This window comes from Ixodes scapularis, unplaced genomic scaffold, assembly GCF_016920785.2.
Source record: "Ixodes scapularis isolate PalLabHiFi unplaced genomic scaffold, ASM1692078v2 PGA_scaffold5__190_contigs__length_132052651, whole genome shotgun sequence".
Taxonomy (NCBI): Eukaryota; Metazoa; Arthropoda; class Arachnida; order Ixodida; family Ixodidae; genus Ixodes; species Ixodes scapularis.
In genome coordinates, this window is record NW_024609880.1 from 113,576,675 (window position 1) to 113,599,461 (window position 22,787).

Below are 22,787 nucleotides of genomic sequence, written 5' to 3' on the forward strand. Positions count from 1 at the left end.
GAATACGGACGCTCCTTTTTTATATATCTGAAAACCACGAATACAGTTTTACGCAAAAAAAAATGTTTTAAAGATACGATATAGATTAAATAAAGTGTTCTCAAACCACGTTTTTTCTTACAAATAAACAGTCGGAAATATAAAATATGGTATAAGAAATTTTAGAAACCGTTCAATTACCTCTGGTCGGTAACAGCTTGCGAGTTAAGGGGGAAGCTTTTCCCACCCCTTTCCACTTCAGCAGAGCGAACGCTGGAGCGGGGGTCAGCTAGCCTCCACCGTTCGCTCTGCGAAAGTGGAAAGAGGTGGGAGGAGCTTCTCCCTTAACTCGCAGCTGTCAACGACTATAGGTTTTTATTCTGGTGACGTCACAATTTTATTCCCTATAAATTCGATGCTGTGCCCAACGTCTTATCAGTAGTGCGCCTGAAGTCAATTAGACATGGCCGGTCAACTTGCGACTGTTTGCTGCATTATCTTTGGAGCCATTATTCTCCTTCCTGGGGCGCAGTCAAGGCCCCATCAGACCATCTACGATGCTAAAAGGGTAAGTGTTAATGTTAATAGTCTGGTAACATTTCCCATTTTATTATGAGTAGCCTTAACCGTGCCATAAAATGAATGAAATATAAAACAAACATGTTTTCCTACTTGAAGTCCTCACACAGAATAGATTAACTGCACTTGATTTATTCAGCATGTTATTATTAGCAAGCTGTATAATGTGCAACATTCATCTATTTGCTAAGATTGTGATGCCTACATGTATTCAATCTAACTGGAAACAAACGTTCGGTGATTCAAGCAAATACGATATAGCTTCGCCAATACTGGAAACTCCTCCGAAAACACATAGGAGCGGCGGCGAACGTGACAGTGGCGCCTCTAGCGGACTCGGAGTCTACGGAAGCAGTCGTCGCAATGGAAAAGTATAGGCTCCGCGACGTCCTCGAGCTTTACAAGCCCCGTATCGTCACCCTAACAGCAGAAACAATTTATTACGGTCAGTTCGCTTGCAAAGCGGAATTCAATGATCGCAACTGCAACGACAATCGAATAACAACGCGCGCATAAACAAAGATAGAGCAGTTTATTTAGCGGTCTCAAACGCCTCTCAGGGGATCACACGCGTTTGAAACGCGTCTGGGAAGCGGAAAAAAGGCGTTTAGCTACTCGAACTACGTCGTAATCGTTAGAACATGCAAAACGACATGTTAATAATACCAGAGCAAGCGCACGAGCTGCTGGAGCATAAAAACAAAACAAAAAGTAAGGATAAAAATGAACGTGCAAACACTTACCGAACTTTGCAGAAAAAATGGTGTCGCCGTTCCCGACGAAAATAAGAAAAAACGGGAAAGAGAAGCGAACAACGGCGAATAAAACAAAGAAGCTAGCAGAAAACTATTTCAACGACGACGATCGTTGCGGCGCTTATAAAAAAAAAAAAAAGGAAGAAAAATGGAAAGCAGCAAATGAATAGCTGATGGTCGCCACCGGTGTTGAGTTCACGACAAACAAAGCGGAAGCAACAGACGAAACTAATGAAAAAAGAAGAAAGCGTCCCCTTTTTTTTTTTCAGCTGCTTGTTGTACATTTCTTTATTTGCTTTCGTGGCGTAGGTACGAACTAAAAACAAAACAGGGGAAATAAATGACGTAGTGCAGCTCACACTGCCCGGTAAAAAAGAGTCACAGAAATGTTTTGGTCGCAGGCAGCAATCTTCTATATGTGCTAGCAGTGAGTAACCTTGTTTTGCTTTCGAATTTCTTTTTCCAGTGACTTGGGCGGGTTGTTCGTTCGCTCGCTTGACGAAGCAGTTTAAAAGTGCATTCAAGTACTTGTTGACGTAGGTGTCCGTAGGTTGACGTAGAAAGCAGAAGAAAGATTTTCCACCACATCGCACAAACGTGTTCTTGCAATGGTAGGCACCACATCGCACAAACTTGTTCTTGAATGCGGCCGGTTGATCAACAAACGATGACCCGTAGCAGACGTGCTGGCCGGAGTACACAAATAAAATTCGAATAAAAATGGATAACGAGCTTACACTTATTAATATATTTAATAAAAATCAAAAAGCACGTATGACGATTTTGGATTAGAAACTCAATCGAAGGCGAAAATAGGAGGTTATCGCAAACGACAGTGGAAGAAAACAACAACAACAACAGCAAAGTCGCAGACGGCCCTCAAAATGCCCGGGCCTAGCCTATACGAACCGGGGGTGGTAGGCGCCGAAGCGAAGGAAAGGGAGTAAAAACTAAGCCAAACAAAGCAAGGATACGCGATTGTTTACACGTCGGGCAAAAAAAAAAAAAAGATACACACAGCAACATATAAGCAGGAGGAAGAAATAACGCGGCAGAGTGGCGTCGCCTCAAAAATATTAAAAAAAAGAAGACTCAAAAATGAAAAGAGTGAAGACGGTTCAACGGGTGTCGGCCTTTATCGTAGAAGTAAAGAAGCAGCGAAGCAGAAGATATTGGTCGTCCCCGCGCTAACAATCGGAATTTGTGCACTGTAAATAACGTGACTGAAATCATCTTTTTTCGCGGGGCTACGACGCTCTCCCCTTCTTTCTTTGCAAGCGCGAGAAGTCTGCTTTTTTCGTAACTCCGCTTTTGTTAGTCTATAATCGCGTCAGATTTGCATATGCACACGCCTTCTTTCGAAGCATACTGACATCGCCGTAACGTACGTGGTTCGAAACTGACTTCTGCTTCTTCATCCGGAGACGATCTTAACGGGGATTAGCCAGCTCGCCTGTTCCACGAAACGGTTATAAGCAAGACACTCATAAGAAATGGGAATTGCAACGACAAAACGAATTGACTGATAAGAATTCCAATAAAGTTGAAACGAAGCAATGTTCTGAAATGTTTGTACATTTCCCTTTTTCACGAAACAGCGCGAAGGCATACATTAGTGTTTTGCTTGGCTTACATAAGTTGTGTCAGAATGTTTTCTTCGGGAGAACTTCGAAATTGCACCCAGAAAGCTGTAACATCTTTCCCACGCGAAGAGAATGTCCTTCACTCATGAACTGGCACCCATTTTTTAACTTTCAAAGCAGCGAATGTCCGTGACAATTTTTTTTCGTTGGTCACCTCGCACGGAGATGGGCAAAACCAATGCATTTTGGAGAATTTGTCTGCCAGCGGAGACTCCGAGCTCGCCAAGGGCGCTGCAATCACTTTTCGCTCGTTTTCCGCTGGAGTTGCCAGTATTGGCTTCCACGGTATTTGATTCAAGAGGGTGTTAACAAATGTTGTTTTGCAGTCAGCATTGATGGGAACGCATTTGACGAAATAATGAATTGCGCGGATTATACATAATGGTGGACGAACATAAATAAAACCCGTGAACACCTAAACGCCGGTGTGTTTGGGCAGCTTTGACGCAGCTAAATATAGACGTGAGAGCTTTTCTCCCCGGACAGTATAATCTCTTCCTTTCGTGTTTCATCGAGCAGCTCAGATCGTCCACTTTTTTAACTTTGACACCCTCTCATGCTCGGTAAGTGGGTGCTTACTACCTCAGTCAGCCCGGAATAAAATAGTAGGAGTTCACGAGTCTCACTAATAGCTCGGACACTTGCTATAGACGAAAAAAAAAATAGAAGCTAATCCCATTGATGTTAGGCACATTGCTCTGGCAAACATTTTAAAATTATTCGCCGTGTAAAAAAAAAAAAAGAAAAAAAGAACAGGGCCGCGTTTCCATGTGTTTATTGTTCCTTTTGCCTTGTAAACCCCAATGGTTGTTCCGATTTCGATCAAGTATTATTGTTTTTAGTCGTTTAATTCTTTTACAGCTGTACCCAGCGGAAAAAAGGCGTCTGCGATGAATTCCTTTCACAAATGAAAACGCCAGAAAAGGGACAGGCGTGAGCGCGTAGCTTTGGAAAGTGCATTCTGTCAGCAAGCTTTTGAACAAGCAACGCGCTCTGCTGAACTAGGCTGACGCGCTTCTGTCTTTGCCTCCTGTTGATTTCAGATAAGACACTGTCTGAAATCAATCGGCATGTCGAACAGATCTTTTCTGATAGACATTTTAATTTACTTGCTATTTTATGTCACTGACATAAAATACTGCACGAATGAATACATTAATATTTTTTGCTTTAAAAAGGCAATTTCCGGACACAGAAAGTTGTAGATCATGAAGAGGTAAAAATTCTCATTTACGCGCTTTGCCAGTGTAGTCATGTTTGCTAGAAAATAGGTTAAGTAATAATATTAGTATGAAACTACTCTTTTTTTTAACTGTATGACTAAAAAAGTTATCCCAAATAATATTATTGTTAATTGCTCTACGTAACAATTACTTAAGAAAAAAAGCTCTAATAATAACGCGTTGGCCGATTGTGTGCAGTATTTCCAGGCTCGTACCTTATAAGAATATATCATATACGTATGAAAGTTTAAAATATTTTTTTCTTAAGCCCTGCTTTAAAATAATATCAATATCAAATATTTAGATAAAAGGAGGTATTTGTGCACAAAGAGAGGATTAAAACCGAAAGCCGGAACTTTCTGGCCATATCTAAAACAACGCCCTCTTCCATTCTTTTTTAGTTTGAACATCTTCTACTAGTTTACTTTACATGGGTCTCCATGCTTATAAAACTTGTTGCACTATCTACCTGACGAAGGAGATACTGCCCCCCTACTGGGCCCCTTTTTCAGTCTGGCGGGGCAGTGGCCTGCACGCAAAGTGATTTCGGCGTACAATTTAAATGGATATAGGTTTTTACTTTAATATTATTTTAATAAGGACATTCATAGCTAATATAGTTACTATATTGACAGTGACGAAAACGAAACACTGTTTACAAAACGCGGATGCTTTATAGAATAGTGATTTTGAAATAAGATCACGCTCTCGCTGGCCAGTAATAATTTTTAATTTACAATATATTGAATGCATGAGCCTGAGTCATATATGAAAACACCACAAAGTCGTGTGACCCTGTGATGCTACCAGCTGTCTTGTGATCGTCCTGCTTTTTGTTGGGGAAGATTCAAGAATAAAGAATTGTTTGAGGATCCAAATTTTATTCTCTCTTGTGATCGGTCTTCGTGTGTGAAGTTCATGGTCCTTTGAGGATGGGGATTTGATTGTTGCTATTGTCCACAACTTTTCAATGCACGAAGCTGTTTCAAACATTATATTAGAATTAAAGACGAAGCTCACGCATTCCAACCAAAGTCTTATGAGTACATGAGGTATGGTGCGCTTTGAAATGTGGGGCCGACTGTATTTTGGCGATCACATTTGAATTATTGGTCAACTTCAGCTGCTGTAGCACCTCGCCTCGGCAGCTTGTAAATTTGGAGCGTAAACGCATATTAATTGTTAGACGTGCGTAAGGGGGCAGGGGGTCCTTGGGGGGGGGGGGGAGGCCAATTAGAGCTTAAGTTTGACTGTTGTAAAACAAAAGGTGGGCATAAGTATAAAAATTATTGGACTACATATGTGGACTTATTACAAGCATATGAAGTAATTATGATAAAGATGACCAGTGAAACGTAAGGTTCCTTGTTGGGGGGGGGGGGGGGGGGGTTCACACTGGGTAGAGTACATAGCGATATCTGCCTCGTCTGTACATACCTGTTTGGGAATTACTGTAATGTTGTACATGTGATAGTTTAAAAAATTTTACTAAATTATTGCCTTAGCTCTTAGGCCCAATTGCAAACTCGGTTTCTAATTCGAACAGATTTATTACAAAATATCCGTAAAAAAACACGAACTAGATTCGTGGAGAGGTGTTTACGACCAAAGGGCCATATTAGTGAAGGTTAACTGTCACGGTAAGTCGAAAAATGAAATAAAACTTTATAATTAAGTTTTCAATGAGTGAAAACGGGCATAGTTCCAATTAGAAAATTGCTGGCGTCCCTCAAAACCACTAAATCAATAATTTGTAGAAATACTATGAGTGCTCGGGATGCGTAGTAGTGAGTTAAATGTACCAGTCGCGCAACAGGCACTAGGCCGGGGCCAGGGTAGGGGACGGAAAAATCGTGCGGGCGCGATATAGCACCGGTTGCCTTGCTCGTGCTGCACGAGTGGTGACTTTCTTGCACCCCCACGCTTCCCGCCTGCTCCAGAACGCCCTAAAATTGACACATTTCGCAAGTTTCTATACGAGCCATATCTTTCTTTTCACAAATTTAAAAGTTATTCAAGACATTATAGTTTACTTTCCGACACTTTGTGCGGATTAGCTCCTTGCATTATGTCCCACTGGCCGTATAACCTGCCTGCAGTTACCGTATTAGTGCACCTCTCGAGGATTTCTTGTGATCAATGTGTCCGAATTTAGAGCAAACACCGTATGTTCTAGATTGTCATCATTTACATGGCAGTTGCATACTTCCCAAGATTATACTGTGCCAGGCACAGCTATCTGCCTATATTGGCCAAATACAGAGAAAAATGTAAAGAAAGGAAGCAGGTCCATATAAGGTTTTGGTTTGAATCACCAAAAACATACCACCAAGAAGAAAAACGAAACACGTTTCAAGGTTAAAATATTAACCGAAAAAACACAAATTTTACTTCCAAGATACTCCCCATCCCCCCCCCCCCCCAAAAAAAAAAAAAAAACGCCGCGTTAAAACAAAAATAAATTAGAAACCAGAAACGCAAAAGCGTAACTGCATAAAGATAGCCATTGTAAAGAAAAAGATAGATTTTTTTTTTAATTTAAAGTTTATTAAAATTTGGCCTCCACTGGAAGTTTAGAGCAATTTCATATCCGAAAAGCCTAATACGTCTCCTAGTTGTAGAGTACATTCCGTCCGCTTTGGCCCAGTCTTGTACACGTTACTAAAAAAAGTAATCGATTAAAATTACTATTACCCTTGGCTAAAAAGTATTGGATTAGATTACTTGATTACTCGACGGCAAAAGTTATTGGACATTACTTAAAGAAGTAATCGTTACTTTTCAGATTACTTTATTGTGTGAAGACACATCTTTAGCGCTCATAACAATGAACTACTTCCAACCCATATTTCACATTTGCACAAGTATTGAAGAAGAAAAACTGGCTCCCTCTTCGTGGTTGTTGCACCTTCACAATGCGGACACAAGCATAGAATTCGTTTCAAGAGGTTCAATGATTTGGGCGTTCGCCAGTGTGCGTGTGTGTGTGTGTAGGGGGGGGGGGGGGGAGAGGAGGGGATTCTAGATCTTATTAAGCTTAAGCAAGGGTTGTCGCTCAAAGTTTGCGCCGCTCATTTTATTATTCACATGTGGATGGGCTCGCATTTTATACAAAAGACCAGCAGCTCCAGGATTTGAAACGGATCATGTGTAGTATTAATTAGCGGAAGAGATCGCCCCGACCACTTCTCAACTCGAAACATTGCTTGTCACAAAGACCACGTAGGGGAAATGGGGAAATATTTCAACTGCCTTTGTTATATTTTGCATCCGCTTTAGGCATTCTTCGGTTCTGGTTCTCCTACGGGCTGCGAGCAGGTACCCTAAGCAGGATTTTTTTTAATTTTTGTATTTCTGTGTGTGTGTGCGTGAGGGGGCTAGTTTTAACGAAGGACTCACAAAGCTACATTCTGCTTCCTCATAGGGTGCCTTCATGTGCGCACATGAAGGCTCCCTACCTCCTCAAATTTCGCCCCGAATGGCCATTGTCACGCACTGTGGCTTCAATGGGGCTCCCCACTCCCAGTCCCCGCTCGAAAAAAAAAAAGCGGACATTCCACAGAAACTGTACATAGAAAGAAATCGCCCTCGTTTCCTACAGCTCCGCAAATTTTTTTCTTTGTTTCCGTTCGAAAAAAAAAAGCAAATTTTATTTTTGTCATTTCATAAAAAAGCCGTGGGCGGTTACAAGTAATTTTATTACTTCAAAAAGTAATCAGATTACTCTTCTGATTACTGCCTAATAAAAGTAATCAACTGATTACAAAATTACTCCAAGAAGTAACCGATTACAAATAATTTGATTACTTGTAATGCGTACGGTACAAGTCTGCTTTGGCCTGACGCATGAAGTAGATTTTACTGTCTTCTAGTGGCCAAGGAAATTTCCTGCTTTGTTTTTGTGCATCATGGGTGCCAATAACTACCCAATGTTCTTCATGTTTATCATCCAAAATCGTACACAACAGTAAGGAGGGTAGAGCAAGTGACTTATTCGGGCTGAGAGCCAGGCAAATTTATCCTTCAAAAAATGCATGCAAGGAAAAACAAGATTTAGTTTTTTTTCCTAAGTTTCTCTAGAACGGTAAACTTTAGTTTGTTGTTCTTTAGGGCAAGGAACAACAAATGTAAGGAACAAGAAACTCCCGAAAAATGGGCAAGGAACAACAAACTTTACTTGCACACTAAAACCAGAGGGCTTAAATTTTTTGCCATTTGTGGACCTTTTATGGAAAGATTGTCCATGTTGAGACAAAATTATCTATTTACCAAGTTTGTCACAACACTAGCCGTTCATAGCCAGAATAAAAACTAATTGATTTCCGGAAATGTGCTTTATATAATTCTAATCCAATTAAATGCAAAGGTGCAAGCTAGCTCGGCGTTATTTAGCGGGGCGTCAATATTAGTAGGATCAATACATGTAAAAATATGCGACGGTAGTAGGATGCATGAATTGTCATAAAACCACTCAACAGATTGACGCAATATCTGAAAGACCTGCAAGTATATTTCTTCAGTAAAAACAGCGAAGCACACTCAGCTTTATACTAGTCCTGTAAAAAGCTGAATGTGCACAAAATAACATTTTTCTTCTTGCAGACTGACGTAAGATATGACGATTGATTACCATGCATCAGTTGTGCTTTCATTCACATTTAAAGAAAGATAAATATTTAGAGCCGCCAGACGTATCTCAGCACGTACAGAAAACACACATAAATCTTCCCTTATCGTTCTTAGGACTAACCTCTTTAAATGACCTCCTATAGAGTTCTCAATTTTTCACTGAAACTCACTTACCAACGACATTGTAATGATAAAGGAGCCCATAAAATTCCCAGTCGCGCACTTGCCACTATTATGTAAACAAACTCATATTCATTTTTGTTTTCACTTTTTCCTAGCGTTACGTTTATATACCTTGATGTTTGCCCACTCTTATGCAAAGCCCCCAAAGGATGCTCTAAGGGAAAAATAAACTGATTTAAATTAAAATTACAACTTAACATATGCGACGTACTGAACTTTTTTTCCATATTTTCCAGGAGATTTCAATATTAAAACGATACTTCTTGAAATATCGATCATACCAGAATGATCGAACAGTACAAGGAGCAGATCATTGTGTGTCACTAATAGTGACTAATACTGCTTATGGTGTCAGCGATGCCATCTTCCGCTACAAGTGGACTCCCGGTGGTGATTAGTAAGAATCAAATTGATCATTACCAGAACCGGGTCTGTCAACGTCTTCGTCCCCGCTGTTCTGGATTATTGCGACCTACCAACGTAATTAAAACAACAATGACAACAATCATTCAATACTTATGCTATTATTCAGGGAGAAAGCTTTCCATTACTCGTTGTGTAGTATTGGAATTCCTGTGTTACCCCTTCCATTGCCGAAACAATAGAAAATCACGTGATGTATATTATGTGAATATATTAAAATTTATATAGAGCATGTTTCGTATATCAAAACCAATTTATTACTTATGGGAATTTGTTTTTACTGAATATATCGTACTTCTATGAAATGATAATAGCAGGCAAAAAATGAGAATGCAAGGTTTCGCAGCTAAAGGAATCTGCTCAGAAATTACTACGTTTTAATAGGACATATTTTTATCGAAAGGGAAATATTTAAACCTAACCTATTTAAATCAAAAATACAAAAAAGTACATTGAAGGTGAAAATCGATAGATAATTTTTTAACGCCGAAACACTGCTTGCTCAAAAATAAAAGTGTATGTTCAGATGGAATTTGAACCATGCAACATTTGTTGATACAAACTAAATGCCTGCAAACTGAAAATACGCTCTTCTACTAAAACATGTTACTATTTCAAAGCAAATAATTTCGCTGTATGGATCTTTTTAAACAAATGACTTGGAAGGAGTCACGAATCTTTCGACTTCTATCATAGATCGGGTTTATTTTGGGGGCGTGTGTCTAGCGCAGCGGTACTTATAGGTATTTTGACCGTTACGGACGTATACTGATCCACTCGGAGGCCTCTCGGAGACCCCAAATTCAGAGATGTAGGAGGGCTTCCTTCTAGAGATGTTCTTTTACTTGGTGCGGACCGGCCACTAACGCTTTCACGTACCCCAGGGGGGTCCGCAGGCCACTGTTTGAGAACCGCTTGGTCTCTACTCCGTGTCACTAGTAGCGTGCAGTATACAGGCGGAGGAAACGCCAAGCGAGTGGTGAAAGGGCAAGCAATAGGAAGGCTGGGGACGAGGACAGAAACATCCTCTCCTCTCTAACGTTCCTAGTGCTCTCCCTTCCTCCCCTCGCCGTCGATCGCCTTCCAGTACCGCCTCACCTTCTTGGTGCTCGCCCTTTCTCTCTTCGCCTGGCGTTGCCTTCGCTTGAACTCCACATTAATGGGACGGAGTATAGCATTTAGTATTATTTATTTATTTATTTATCTATACAGTTACTCTCACGGCCATCAACCGTTACAAAGGGGAATGGGTGAAAAAAAATGGTTTGATCAATATATGCGATAAGAACGATTATAACAGATTACAAACTACATATCCGAAGGCAAGAGGTTCGATCATGAAGACGACGGGGGAAGGAAGGCGGTTACAATCCAAGCTAGTATTTGAGAAAAAATTTCATGGACACCTAAGCACTTCTTATGAGTCGCGAATGCGAAAGATTCTTGGCGCTGAGAACAGCAGAAGCGGCCGCAGCGCCGGCAGAGAGCGCGGCGGTGCGCCGCGCAGACATCCCTGGCTCGCTGGTGACTGCTGCGCGGAGGCGGGACTGCGAAGCTGGGCGCGGCGCGTGCGGAAATCACGGGTCCTACCATCATCATCATCGCCCTAGCTCCGGGTACTGGTTGACGACGTTAGACTTCAAAGTGCACCGCCAGCACATACCCGCGTCTCCCCTCACATCAAACAGCTGCGCGTTCCAGCTGACGACGTTAAACCACAAAGCGTAACGATAGGCCTAACGTTAGGCCTAACATCAGGCTAGCGCATACCTGCGTCCCCCCTCCCGCTGCGCCTCCAGCAGTTCGGCTGACTCCTTATGAACGATGGAGTCACATGACGTGTCGCAGCCAATGGGAATTTAGGTGCCGTTTGCTGCTACAGACAACGCCGGCTTCGCTCTATGGGACAGTTAATGCTTTCGCATTAAAAAAGAGTCAAAGCACAAGTTAGCCCGACAGTTCTGTGCACCAATTTTCCATTGGTGGTTTATGTGGAAGGCAGATAGTTTCACGTATTGAAAAAACGTTTAGTTTAGTTAATCGTTTGTTTTATATATTTTATGGTTAACCATAGAGATACGACCTCACGTAGAACGATGACGGAGATTTAACTTTTCAGTTTAATCCCTGATCCCTTCCTTAACAAGACTAATCTGACAAAATATATCCGCTAAAGAAATTGTGGATTAATTCAAGAGTTAAAATGAGCGAGCTTGTATGAGAAACCAATACGGATAAAGCCCAATAACGTAACAAATATTAAAACCAAGCACGCGGTTAGCAACGCAGCAGGCCGTTCAATGTGTACTTTCCAGAACGGCTACATGTAACCTAAACACCAAGATACTTATTTGATCAAAAATAAGGCAAACAGGACAAATTAATCGAATATGTGAATGGTTGGGATTTACTGTTAGATCTTATGAGATTTGGCCCTTCATGCGGGCGAGCTGTGAGATAGAATATCACATTTGGCATCCAACCTGGAGCCAAATGTTGGCACTCGGACCGAGCTCTGATGAGATCATTTATTGATTGCTAATGTTTTGTGGCAAAGCCGACGTGGCTACGGTGTCTTTCTCAAGGCTCGGTCTGTCGGCCATTGCTCCCACCAACATCACTTCTGGCGCTCCCCTCGCATGGCCTCTCTTGGTGGTTCAATCTCACCAGACGTATGGCTGATTTATTCTGTTAAAACCCAATTTAGTACTTACTAATGCTACGCACCCTTGGCTGGCTAGTTTAATTAAGATCTTCACACTCAATGGGAGAATTTATGCAGATAATTATTCAATTATTTGACCTTCAAAAATATAAGATAAATTTTTTATTTTTGCGGAACACTAAATGCAAGTGTTTACTCATTGTATTCGAGCTGTGTATTAGCTAGATTACTTCTAGCGCCATTTTCGCGTTTAAGTTGTTTTCCTGAGTTTTCATTAATCCTCTAAATAAAATTTTGTTTTCACAGCCAATCCAAACTCGTTGAGTTAAGGACTCACAAATCACAGCCTCGAAGTATTATGGACAACATGATTACAACAACCGATAAAGGAACAAGAAGACGTAAGTGTGTGTGTTTTTTTAATATTCAAGAAAATGTTTAACACTTACAGTCTGAAAATAGTTTCCCGCTTAATTCTCAGAAAATGTAACTAAATCTAACTGACGCTCAGTATCATACTTGGCACTGTTGTAATGTCTTTGCCATTCTTTCTTTTGAAATCAACATAAAATCAATAAAAAAAGGCTAAACAATGCGCTCGTTTTAATTGTTGGCGAATAAACTAGGCCGAAACTTGTTTTTTGCAACTATACTAGTTAAGACAAGGACTCGTAAAAACGTTCGTCCTCGAAGTTTATTAATTGCAAAGTAGGTCAAAGAATTTTCTTTTGTTTTTATTCATGCATACTTTAATATAGAAGCAAAATCTGAATTGATCAAGTAAATTCTTACAATACTTGACATAACATTTTAGTAATATCATGAACGTCCAGCTCTATATGTATCATTATTCTTTTGTTAACTTATTTTAAATAAAAGGTTCCAGAAAGAGAATTACATTAATACGTTTGAAGTATGACCTGTAGGTATAAATTTGTCGTCAGTCAAGCAAAAATACATAAGATCACGCTAAAACATTTAATCCTTTATTTTCTTCGTGCTGCAGATCAACCTAGCAGTTTTGATTTGGTAGCGCAAGATAAAAAAAAATTAAGATATAAAATTAAGGTACTTTCACAGACAATAGAAAATAAAAAAGTCGAACTCATCAAAGGAAAGTTATAAGAAAATCGCAGAAACTAGTTTTTCATAATAGAAATGAGTTAACGCTTTTTAGAAAATTAAAGGCAAAGCACTTCCCGAAGAAAATTTCCCGAACATAAAATTCTACAAAAAAGAGAAAGAAAATAGTTTATATGAGCAAATGAGTCTTAGTCGTAGATATCACAAGCTACTTTGCGCTTCATAGAGCTTATTTATTCTAATATGTGCAAACATTAAGACTAAATCGTTAAGTATTAAACAAATATTTAATATTTAATATTATATTTTAGATATTAAATGCGTTAACTAAATAAACAACGTGCGAAAGGCTTACCGCGTTCATAAGAGGTGAATGCGGAGAGGCGAGCCCTTTTCGGAGTTTAAATTAAAACGAATTAATTCTAAATTATTTGCATAAAATGTTTAACCGTATTTGTGCAATTAAAAATTTTTCAGCATTCATCCAACCCGCACTAGCTTGATAAATGTTATTGCATTGCTGTGAAGATACCACTCAAACAAAAGAAGAAACGTTTTTTGTGAAGTTAGTTTGTTACAGAACATCATCGAACTCTCAAATACTGCTCAAATGCAAACTTACTAAGCACAAGCTGCCACTGCTTTGCACCGGCTTACTTGTGCATTTGATGTCAAACTTCATATATTAAAAAAAAAAAGAAATATAAGACATTCCTTTGACCTCTACAATATATCTCTGTAACTCAGAATGTGATCAAACGAACGCGTTCTACTTCGTTTCACCATACGTCAGGGCGCAACCAATGGAAAACAAGCTGAGACGTAGATACCAGAAGCGCAAAATCTAGACGGAGTCTACACTTGCTTGATATAGCTCGCAAAAAGCAGGCATAAAAAAAAAAAAACGACGAACGTCATGACGTTGTGCTTTTGGCGCAGCTTGAATGGTCCCATGATTCTATAGCATCGAATGTTCTGGCTTAAAGTCATTCGAACCGCTAAAGTTCAGTAAGAAGTAGCATATTTATGTAACCATAAATTACTATCGAAAAAATCGAAAACGTTACACCTACTCTTTGATTGACTTGATCATCAACGTGTTGCGTAGGGAATTATTGAGGATGAATGGTAATCTTTTTGGAGGCCATCTCAAGCAGATTTAAATTATTTAAATTTCATATACAAACATGTATAATAAACAAAGCAAGGAGAATCATTTTTATGTTCAAATTAATTCCTGTAATACTATGTCACATATTATTCAAAACATTCCGCTGAGAATGAGAACGCCATTGCGATTAAACCCAGGTCCTAAGGAGGCCGCGGGGATTGAGCGAATGCCTTTCTGGGGGAAGGCAGGGGGGGCTCATTCGACACTTTCTACTGTTGTTAGAACTTACCTATTAACGACTAGCTTTCGTGTGGTGAATTTCTTCCTCCTATACTCATTTTTATTTTAAGCGTTAGTTATTTTTCTATTTTTATGCAAGTTACTTTGTCGTCGCAAGGAAAATAAATTTAGCTGTCTATGACTGGAACAACGGAAATAACAAGATTAGAATTACTTCTCAAATTTACCTTCTTAGCATTATATTAAAATTATGCCCTCCAGTTCAATATTTTGCAAATTAAAAAAAAAATATTGAAACCTATCTGTTCTAAGATTTATGAAGTATGCAGTTTTCTTACCAACGCTAACAATTGAATATTTTATAAAGAACAACAACATTGAATGTTTTCTATTAGTATAATTATAGTGTATAACTATTTCTTACCAACACTAACAATTGGATAATGACTTCTAAAATTTAGAGCTGTACAATCAGAGGCTTCAGTACTCCGACTACCAACACTGTCGAGTGCTTGTTCAGGAATTTGGAGGCCGAAAAGGTAAATAATGTTATTTCTTGCTCGGGTGATGGCATTGGTTTTGTATCCGTAAGCAAATTTATTGTTGGCCTGAACACTTCTTTGACATGTTATCTTATTTAAAATTGGCATGATTCTAACAATGACTTTCGTGGGTCTTACGTGTCGTTTATAATGTGCCGTTGTTTCGAAAGACATAGTTAAGAGTCAACATGACGAGATGAATATTGCATGCATTCTCTGTAGTCAAGTTTTTTTGTTCAATTTATTGCCTCTCGTTTGGCACGCCCTAACTTAAGATTTGTCAAAAGGTATATCTGATCACAATATGCAGTGTGTATTGTTTAGGAAGTAAAGTCTACAGTAATATGAGCTGGCTCTACGGGGCGCCAGTCCGAGCAGCAAACACGTAGCAGAGCGCGTTGGATGAAAGAACTGTGTGTGTCTGTCCCTCGTATATTTTCTGTGTTTTTATTATTTCCGTGTGAGCAGTAAAGCTCCCGCATTAGGCACCCCAGACACCATAAACTTTTGAAAAAAAGAAACTTTTATTTTCGTTTTGAGTTTGGGGCTTCCATTTGGAAGTGAGATTGGCGGTGGAGAAATATGCCGGAACAGCGCGTTAGCATCGGCGGTGGCGGCCGCGCAGCAAAAATGCCAGCGAGGAGAGCAGCTCCGTCTGTAGTTTACCGCTGAGAGCCGTCGCTCGGCCGCTCCACCACTGAGGCCGGATGTTCCGAATTCCAAATTTGCGACCGCTCGCTGATTGCAAGGGGAGGGTCTAATACGTAATGCCCTGCGTCACGCCCAAGATAGCTTTTGCGGAGATGTTTGCTGTTTTAAACGCGTAATTAGCCGGTTGAATGGAGAATTTGGAGTCGTATATCTTAGAACACGGGACGGTTGCTAGAGTTTTAAATATCTGAAGTCCTAGAATCTGATGTCATTTAAGTTTTCATTACAAACTCATATCTTAAACAGCACCTAGAAAGTTATTTATTACAATTTTTAATTAGGAAGTCCACAGTTAGAATTATCCCTGTACTCAGTGTCCGACTGAAAGCAAAAACTATATAGCTGCAAAAACGATTTTGCGTACCTTCTATTGTTTCGTTTTAAGTATGTCAAAAACGTACTTTTAAACACCCTCTATGCTACTTCGTTTCCAATATATGCTTTTAAGGGAAATCTAAAAAATGAAATCCGCTTACAACTCCCTGTAACGCCGGATCAGGGCGCAGCACTTGAGAATGAGGAACGGAGGGTACGAAGATGACGGTATGCCTCTCCTTCTGCCCTGCTCCTCGCGTCCTCCCCCTCTTCTCTTACTCGTCCCTCGTCCTCCTCCCTCCTCCTCTTCCCTCCTCCTCCTACATCCTCCTCTCCTTCCTCCTCCCCCACCTCGCTCCTCTCTCCCGCGCGTTGCATTATGGGAAACGCTCTGTCTTTGCCTTGCGGCGCATTTTGTGAAAATAATGCATAATGGGAAACGTGCCATAATGCACCGCGGTGACGCGCGCGTTGCATTATGAGACGCCGACGGTGATGCGTCACGCTGACGCGTTGTGGCTACGCAAACGGCGACGGTTACGCCGCCGCGTCAAGAAAAAGCGTTAAGCCGACGCGTTACGGTTACGTCGATGGAGACGGCGACGCCGACGCGTCACGTAATAGCGTTACGCCGACGCGTTACGGTTACGCCGACGGTGACGGCGACGCCGAAGTGTCACGAAAAAGCGTTACGCCGACGCCGACGGCGATGGCGACGGCGATGCCGACGCCGCCCAAGTTAGAAACGGGCGCCTAAGAGATTTCGAGCTAAAAGGTTTTAAAAACAATTTTTTTCCCGATATGTAACAAACGTTGGCGAACACCAGTAAGAAAGAACCGTTTAAAAATATTTCCTTAAGGCTAAATGAAATAAACTTGTCTTGATAATTCTTATGAACCTGGAATCTCATAATGTATCGTGCTGAATTGTGCGTGCGTTAGGATTTGTTATGCTCAGTCACGGGGAGCAATATGTGGTTACGAGTGCGTTGCACGCACAACACCCTGAAATGCTCCCCGGGTTTATAAGAATGATCAAGCATATATTTAAATTGATCAAGGACCCATGACGGGAAATTAAATGGCAAGCTAGGCTTCGTCATTAGAGACCCAGCTTCCCGGGCGCGTATTTGTAAACGGTAGGTGATACGTGGCATGACTACGCCGCTCGCGCCTGATTGGCTGCTCCTCGAAGACGACGCTACGTCGTCCCACATAGCAACGCGCAGCGGGCGTTGAGCGTATATCACTGGTGCACGTTTGAACTTTTAACCTACCCCCCACTCCTCCACCCCCCCGTTCAGACAGTCTGCGACGGCTCATTCGCGCGCCCCAGTGATACACACGCGCAACGTCGCCGCGAAGAGGCGTGAATAGGGGTGGGGGAGGATTAGGTTAAAACGCGCCTCACTGATACACGCGCAACGCGCGCCGGCAGGCGCAGCAACCGCCTGTTGCGATATGTGACAACGCAGCGGCCTCTTAGAGGAGCAGCCAATCCGACACGAGCGGTGTTGCCATGCCGCTTTATCCCCTGACGTTTACAAAAACGAGCCAGTGACCATAGCGCCCTGTGCCTGAACACTATTGGCCCTCTCCTCCCCCCCCCCCCCCCCCCCTCTACTCTTACAACGCTTCCGCACACATATACCGTTTATAAATACGCTGCCCGGGCCGATGGCCGCCTGCTACCACAGGCTTCAATGAGTAAAACCTAGTCCTGCAGCTTCATGAGGCTGAACTCCTTGGAGCGAATTATGCGACGAATAACTGACGAACGTCGCCCCACGGCACGCTCGGTCTGCGCGCGACGTAGAAGCCAGCAAAGTGGAAAGTTGAGCCAGTTGGTTCATGGTTCTTTAAATAATTAAAAGCGCCGAAAAAGACAAGGACAAAGAAGTGGAACGACACAAGGCGCACTCGCAACTGTGGTTTGTTTCGAAAAGTACATGCATTTATAGGCCCCAGAACCCTGTCAGTCATCAGCGTGTCCCTCGCAACGCTTCTTTCAAATATGCAAACTCACTCTTTGACAGGGCGCGTGACGCTTCACTTACAAATTCAACGCCCTTATCCCTAATTGCATACGCCTCGTGCACCTCTCTGCTTGTTCGGTCGCGATAACGAGCCAAAATCTTAATGTCATGTAGCACTGGCGTACACGGGCATCTATTACAATGAATGGCGAGATGGCCAGATGGGCTGGCTCGCGTGGCAGCCGCATGCTCGCGGGCGCGGTCATTCACACATCTGCCCGTCTGACCAATGTAAAACAGCGCCGCCTGGCAGAGGGATTTCATATACAACTCCTGAGGCACACTCGGCAAATTTTGTTTTGTGCTTTTTGCTGCAAAGATCAGTCTGTTGATCGCGACAATTGATTTTACGGCCAAGTCGTACCATCCGATTGGGCGCTGAGAAAACCACAGGTACATTGAAACGCTGGGCCACTTTCTTTAAATTGTGTGACACTGAGTGCAGGTATGGAATAACCGCTGGTCTCATACTGAGTCTCTCGAGGGCGGGTTTGCACGTTCCTTTTATCTTTTTTACCAGGCCTTCAGCAACCTCAGTTAAGCACCTTTGCGGAAAGCCGGCCTCTTGCAGTTTTGTGATCTGTCGCGCGAAACTTTCCTGAACGGAATGCTCGCAAGACTTCTTGAGAGCGGCCTCCAAGCACGTTTTGGCGACGCCCCTCTTTACTAACTTAGAGTGAGCCGACTCAAATGGCAGGATCGCTTCCTTGGATCTCGGTTCATAAGTGCAACATATATGGCCTTGTAAAAAAGACTTAGTTTAATATCTAAAAATTATACCTTCCCCTCAGTGGGTGTCTCAAAGGTAAAAGTCAAACCGCCCGCGCAAGCACCGAAGATACGCATAATCGCAGATACAGCTTCTGCCAACGATGCCTCGGGCGCCTCACTAAAAATAAGAAAATCATATACGTATATAAATATCCTGTTTTTGCCATCGCAACTTAGCTTCTCTAGGATGGCGTTGTCGCAACTATTCCACCTATAAACAATTTTTAAAACAGAAAGTATGTTTAACGGCACACAGTAATATGTTTTGCAAGATTATTGTTATCATTCACGAACCTTAAGAAAATGCAAGAGAAAAGTGCGCACAATATGACTTCTCGAGGAAGATATGAGTGGTTTGTCTAAGCCATAATATAGCGTGATTACCGCTGTTAACTGTGAAATTTTCGTCCACGATCAACAGTACTCAGATGCTTACTTGGTTCTGGAGCTTTCTAGTAGAAGAAAAGGAAATTCATTACAATTTTTGATGTTCAATAGTGTTACTCTAAAAAGCAAGTAATGTATTTTTCAGATTTTATTTCTCAGCTTTACGAGTTAGGAAGTTTTCTACACATTGCAGGTTTCAGTATACAGTTAATATTTCACAACACTCTTTATGCGTAGAAGCAAGCACAACAAACTTAAATTAAAGAAATCTTCCGTCCAGTTCGTTAGTCAGATTCTAATGAAAGCGCTGATAAAACTCAATATTTTGCTCTAGAATATTTGGTGTTGTCATCTTTAATGCTCTATAAGTTTTGATATTTGCTTAAAAAGTGAAACGGAACAATAATGCTGATGATAGAAACGTTCTATGCAAATTTAGGTATAGTCTACCAGAGAAAATCCCACAACTTCAATCATTGACAGGGGCAGCTAGAGTCGTAAATGGAGTATTCCTCAGCTTCAAGATAACTCTCAGGTATTCAGAGCGTATATTCATTCCTCAAGGATTGACCAGGTAAATAATATCACCGGTAACTGCATGGGCACAACCAAACAACATGTCTAAGGTTGGTTTGATCCGCTGAAACATGTTTAGAGTGTCCAGGCTTGCAAAGCAGCGGCATCCTTTTGCTTCCTCTTTGAGCATGGGTCTTCTCCCGTGCAGTACACAGTTGACAAGTAGATCGGGTACCCCGGGAATTTCGACGGAACTGCTCCAGTACGGAGGCCGGTCAAGTCAATCGCGCAGCCAAAACGCGCCCGGCAGCATCGTCGGCGTGGGAGTTTTGCCGAATAACTTCAGCGTCCTTGAATAAGGAAGTAAAGGTTGCACACCAAGGAAACAAATGCGCCTTGTTGTTCGAGAGTGAACAAACGAGGGACATTAGTGTGCTTCAGACATTTAACACTCGCAAACCTCTGAAAGCTGCTGAAACGCCACTACCGTGAGCCCAATGAAAGTGGTCGTACACGAAAAGCAGACAGTAACTTCCAAGCACGGCAAGCTTCTCGAATCTCGAAACTTTAATTTTCACGAAGCAACTCGCATTTTTACTGCCACTCATGCGTGACTGCATTTCTAGTTCCTTTGCGACTTGAAAAATAACTTGAAAAATGAAGTTCTCACCCTGGTGGGGCTCGAGATAACGAAATTGTGTTGATGAAGGCGTTTAAGGCATAACAGGCGTTCACGATTGAGAACAGGGAGTCTTATTTCGTGTGCCCTCTCTGCTCTGCTGTACGGAGAGGCACAATCGCCACTGCGCATACGCGAGCGCTCTGAGATTTGAGCTTAGCCGGCTGTTCATGCGCATTTGGGCTGGCTCGAAGCCCAGCGGAAAGTGAAAACGATTTACTTAAAACTTCACAGTGACAGGACGATTGACGAAAACGTAAAGCAGGAAGAAAAAAAAAAGAACGCAGCTTTTCATTGGGTGTTGAACACCGACGTATGCGCAATTGGCCGGAATGAAGCATAACATGACCAGGTTATACATTTGGGGCAAAGGGATGGTGCATTGCACTGAAGCCGACGTCTCAGGCAATTTGGTCAATCGGCCTTCGGCTCTGACCCGGTTTGACGTCATCTCTCCGAGCGATCCGGCTTTGTATTCTAGACGATGTCTGTAGGGCGGGCGGGGGCCGGGAGGGGGGGGGGGGGGGGGGTACCTTTTTACAGGGGTTTCAGAACAAAGGTAATCTAGTGACGTTACTCCCAAACTACACAATATGTGACATTGACGTCACACTTATGGATAATTGAGAGCGCGGAAAAATATGAGAGTTGTTTTTCACATAGCCTTCATTTGCCCTTTTTTTAAATAGCTATCTGGTATTTAGAGATAATGAATAGCATGTCGCGAAGTGTAAAGCCTGGGTATTCCGAAGAAGTTTTAGTTTGGGTCACTCAAAAACCGCCAGGGATCTGCACACTAATGGAAACTTCTGCGTTCAACATATTTGCTCGTGTTTTTTTATATATATTATGCGGATTTGTTTCAAGATACAAATTTCTGACCTGGAATCAAGTTACTGTGTTTTATATTTTATCTCTGTGTAGTTGGTCGGCACCACAAACACAAAGGTTTGTTTTGATTTATGAATTCTTATATGACTTGGCCTGATGGAATTTTCGCCCGAGATAGTCCTCCTGTTCTTTTTCTTATATTTACTGTGAACTAGTCTCTGATCTAATAAAGAAGTATAATCAGCTTGGAATAAACTTTTTTCATACTAAATGCAAAATTATTTGTGCATCAACATATTTTTTTTTTGTTTTTTTGTTTACAGAGTGTAGCCTCTGGTTGAGCCCTGAGAGGAGACAAGGGCCTGTTCCGACTCCATGTAGCACGGCCTACACTGCCATTTGCCAACAGAGAGTGTACCAAATTGATGACACTGCTCGATGCCGTTAGCGACAAGTTTAGATTGTGAGCGAAGTTAAAACAACTGCATCGAATGAGATCTTGGTTGAAGAAAGTATAATAAATGTAAATTCCATTCTAGAGTATCGTGGAATCACTTGGAATATTATTCGTAGCATTGAAATCTCGTTTTCATCCTTATTAAAAATACACGTAGTCTAGCAGCTGTTGGTACAAATAGTGATACTGGGAGTTAATACTTCTAAAAATAATTCTATACCGACCTTGCCGCTTCTGTTGCAGGCATTGAATGTTCATATAGGGGAAATCAAAACCCAAAGGTAAGATGGTACCGTCTAGCTTGCTATTTTATTTCTGTAACTGGGGAGGTGACGCAGGAGCCACTGTAATGCACCGTTTGTTAAAAAGAGATTAGCATCCTATGAGTACATAACTGCGACAACAAACAGCTGGAGGCTGCAACAAAAAAAAAAAAAAACGGTTGGGCAACTTGACGTAATAGAAGCCATGAAAGTGATTAGTAACATTACCTTCACTTTAGTACTAATTTACTGACAGTGAGGTGCTTGGGCAAACACGCCTCCAAATTTCCTACCGAAGCGGGGGCAATACGACTTTCAGATCAGGTTGAATTGGTTTCGTTTTTTTCCGCATCAGCCATGCGATTTGACAATCTGGCAATGCCATCTTGAACGTCGTCACTTCTGGTGTGCGGCGAAAAATCGTTTCGATATCTCGAAGCCGCTGGAAGGTGTTTCGAAAAATGCTCTGTTGTCACACGTTCTTGATTTGCCTCCACTATATTTTCTCCCATATTCCATGTTGAATTGTTTCACTTTGTTTCGTTCCGCATACCAGATACGAAACCCATCTGATTGAGAACAACACGAAACAGAAAACATCTATATACAAAAATGTATATGATTATAAACAAAGAATATTATGATTATGCTCATATAATAAGAATGTGCATTATATCATTATATACCTGACAATATACACAACCACTATACGTGTACAAACACTATATATGATTACGAGCAAACAATATTTATGATCGTGGACAAA

General features: G+C 41.5%; 1 protein-coding gene across 1 annotated transcript; it reads left to right on the plus strand.

Annotated features, from left to right (window-relative positions):
- Positions 1-442: 442 nt before the first annotated feature.
- Positions 443-21,749, plus strand: LOC115319786. The gene is made up of 5 exons (XM_040216374.1): positions 443-547; positions 9,228-9,388; positions 12,386-12,480; positions 14,975-15,052; positions 21,625-21,749. Exons 1-5 carry the CDS (start codon positions 443-445, stop codon positions 21,747-21,749), a joined length of 564 nt encoding a protein of 187 aa, XP_040072308.1.
- Positions 21,750-22,787: the final 1,038 nt, after the last annotated feature.